Below are 3,643 nucleotides of genomic sequence, written 5' to 3' on the forward strand. Positions count from 1 at the left end.
TTTAGATGGTATCTGTTTACTCACTGGGATTTTATAATCTCACCATCCTCATTTCCTCACATTTCAGGCTCGGGGAATTTCATAGTTAGCTGATTTTGACAAATACCTTCATTTGGACTTGAATCGGTAAAAGCTGTAGGTTTCTAGCTTTCGATGCATTTTGGTTAGATGTGGGCCCACGTGTCACTGTAAAAGAAATTTTATACTTTGGTTATTTGCTTTATAATATATATAAATATAATTAACTTTTACGCTATAAGAATTATGTACCGATAGTTTTATGAAAATTATTTTATAAGAAAATAGTTTATTTTATTGAATATTTTTATTATATTCAAATGGTCAAATTTTCATTTCAAATGAACGTTTTAGATACTTAATTTTTTTAAATCATTAAATATATATTTTCGACTTATCTACTACATTTTTAGCAAGTTTAGAGGTTTTCGACAAAAATGACGAAAATGCCCTTGTGAGCAAAAAAAAAAACAATATGTTATGTTATGATTTGGAAATGATTTGTAATCCTTCATATTTTGATTATTTGATAACTATTGCTCACCGGGGAAGTGCGAAAGCTGATACGAGAGCCTTGCGAGGTTTCGATCAACATTCGGGACGAATAATGTTTGTCGAGGCTTCGTGGCGGTTGTCACTGGCCCGATGGGGAGTTTCGGGTCGTGACATATAATATATATTATATGATAGCAAATTCACATTAAGATTGATTTTCAGGGAATGAAACACCGAAGATATGTTAAGTCACTTACTTAATTTTCAAGTTATAAAATATAACTTAAAAGAACAACTATGAGAGAAAATAATTAGAGAGAGTAAAAAGATCTTATTCAAGTACGTAGTTACAAATAAAGTGAGAGGTTAGACTAATAACCTCTTCAATCTTAATCCATTTCAATCTATATCAAAATCTAAATATACGTAATCAAATATAAGAGATCGAATTAGATTACACTTCTTGTGTATGGCTTATTACACTATTTGACTTCTATAAACTTTTTATATCACAATATAATAGACATTTATATATATATTTATAATATTTATTAATTTTTAATATAATTTAAGGATTTGTTTATGTATTTAATTTAATTTTTGTTTTCATAAAGGGCGGAGATAATAGATTTTTATTTATACGAGAAAAGCACTGTGGACAATTGCTAATGCGTGACACAGGTCAAGGACCACAAGGAATTTAATAATTATTAGTCATATAATAACTAGGCCGGTCACCAAATACCGCAAAAAGTCAAGGAGAAAGTCACCTCGCTGTCCTGTTGCCTGTAACAGAAAGAACGGGAGAGGGTAGAAAATAGAGGATGGCTCCCGACAAAAATCCCTGAAATGGCTGGTAGATCTGTCAAAAGGAACCATCAGCCACGAGCTGGAGGCACTGACCCTGGAAGGACTGCAGATTCTCCAAGGCCAAAAGGGTTTCATACGCTGTAATTTCGTTGTACCGAGTCGTGCATCAGTAAATAAATCTGATTCTTCTTTGATTACATAGATCTGCTTATCTATTTTAGCAAAGGCAAACGGAATAATTGTGTAACTTATCTATAGGATGCAGACGGGAATTGGCGCGTTGGAGCCATGGCCACGTTGATTGACGACGTTGGAGCTGCCGCTATATACTCCATCGCTGACCATGTCAAAGCCTCCCTTGATTTCAACATTTCATTCTATTCGACGGCCAAGATTCAAGTTACTTTTCTTATATGCCAAAGCTTAAAGCTTTCTTTTTTTCTTTTTGTTATGGTTTAAAAATAGGATAAGTTTTAATGGCAGGAAGAAGTGGAGATAGAGGCAAAGGTTACAGGGGACAAGGAAAAGCTTGCACACGTGGTGGTGGAGGTCAGAAGGAAAGAAAACAGAGAGCTAATCGCTTTGGGTAAACAATGGATGGCCTCAAGTAAAAATACTGCAAAGGCTGCCCAAGGGAGTAAGCTTTGATGCCTTCCAATGCTCCTAGTGAAGTACACTCGACATCTGATGCCTGTTCTTACATGTATTGGTTTTTCAGCTTTGCTTATTTGAAGGCATTCAAATAGGAAAATAACTTAGGACAAAGCCAGTTGAGTTTCTTTATTTATTTATTTTTTGGTTGAAACTGATGAATAATTGAACGATATTTGTCTATTAACTTAAATCATTAAGAATAGAAAGACAGTTGCTGGATTTCACAGACGAAAATTAGGTGCATGTCTATGTTTTATATCGTCTTTGCATCCCTTATCTAACATAGCTTGATTGGTAAAAATATAAAATTTAACAGACATTGAGGAAAATTCCTGCAAGTAATTGAAGATTTTGTAGTTACACATACTTTCCAGAAGCTGGCAATTATTAATATTAGGATATGGGCTTACATTTTTAACAGAATATATCACTCCCTTTCTTAACGATGAAGTTTGCCTTACAAATCTTCTTTCGTGCAAACAACAATTTCTTTACTCTCGTTGTTTTGGAGTGGCTACTAGAGTCATTCATAAGGAATTACACGTTCTAAAACCCTCTGACCTTTGATGGTGCCTCAAGAATGAAGAGAAAGAAAAATTGTCACAACCCGGAACTCCTCATCGAGCCCGTGACAACCGTCACGAGGCCTCGACAAACATTCTTCATCCCGAATGTCGATCGAAACCTCGCAAGGCTCTCGTATCAACTTCCGCACTTCCTCGGTGAGCAATAGTTATCAAATATTAAAATTTGAAGGATTACAAACCATTTTCAAATCAGAACATAACATATTGTTTTCTGGCTTATAGGGGTATTTTCGTTATTTTTTTTCGAAAATCTCAAAACTTGCTAAAAATGTAGTAGGTAAGCAGAAAATATATATTTAATGATTTAAAAACAAATTAAGTATCTAAAACGTTCATTTGAAGTGAAAATTTGGCCATTTGAATATAATAAAAATATTCAATAAAATAAACTATTTTCTTGTAAAATAATTTTCATAAAACTATCGATACATAATTCTTATAACATAAAAGTTAATTATATTCATATATACTATAAAGCAAATAACCAAAGCATAAAATTTCTTTTACAGTGACACGTGGGCCCACATCTATCCAAAATGCATCGGAAGCTGGAAACCTACAACTTTTACCGATTTGAGTCCAAATGAAGATCTTTGTCAAAGTCAGCTAACTATGGAATTCCCCGAGCTTGAAATGTGAGGAAATGAGGGTGGTGAGATTATAAAATCTCAGTAAGTAAACAGATACCATCTAAACTATTTAAAGTCAAGTAAATAGAGAAAATTAAAATAAGTCATCTTACTATAATTTCATTACCTTTCAACTCATTTCAACCAAATAAAATTAATCTATATAAATCAAGAAATCAACTTGCCTTATGAATTTCTTAAAACTTTGGCTCGTGCCAACACTCATACTCGGTGATACCTTGCGCAGGGCATCCAACCGAGCCCGCCAAGGTTGTTAAAATTTCATATACACTTAAAATATATTTTTAGTTTGAGAAAATACAGCTGTTCCTTGGCGTTGGCTGAGTTCCCCTTCACGTGGTGGTTTAGCGTGAAGTGAACCCTAAGCTTTACCCTAGAAGATACCTTACGCGCCTCTCCGTTCGGGGTAAGAATATACTGAAGTTTACC

The 3,643-nt window shown here is 34.0% G+C and overlaps 1 protein-coding gene across 1 annotated transcript; it reads left to right on the forward strand.

Annotated features, from left to right (window-relative positions):
* The first annotated feature begins 738 nt into the window (after nucleotides 1–738).
* LOC18595963 lies at nucleotides 739–2,206 on the forward strand. The gene is made up of 4 exons (XM_018129859.1): nucleotides 739–756; nucleotides 1,328–1,492; nucleotides 1,582–1,722; nucleotides 1,807–2,206. Exons 1-4 carry the CDS (start codon nucleotides 739–741, stop codon nucleotides 1,969–1,971), a joined length of 489 nt encoding a protein of 162 aa, XP_017985348.1. The 3' UTR covers nucleotides 1,972–2,206.
* Nucleotides 2,207–3,643: the final 1,437 nt, after the last annotated feature.

Source organism: Theobroma cacao, unplaced genomic scaffold (genome assembly GCF_000208745.1).
Source record: "Theobroma cacao cultivar B97-61/B2 unplaced genomic scaffold, Criollo_cocoa_genome_V2, whole genome shotgun sequence".
Taxonomy (NCBI): Eukaryota; Viridiplantae; Streptophyta; class Magnoliopsida; order Malvales; family Malvaceae; genus Theobroma; species Theobroma cacao.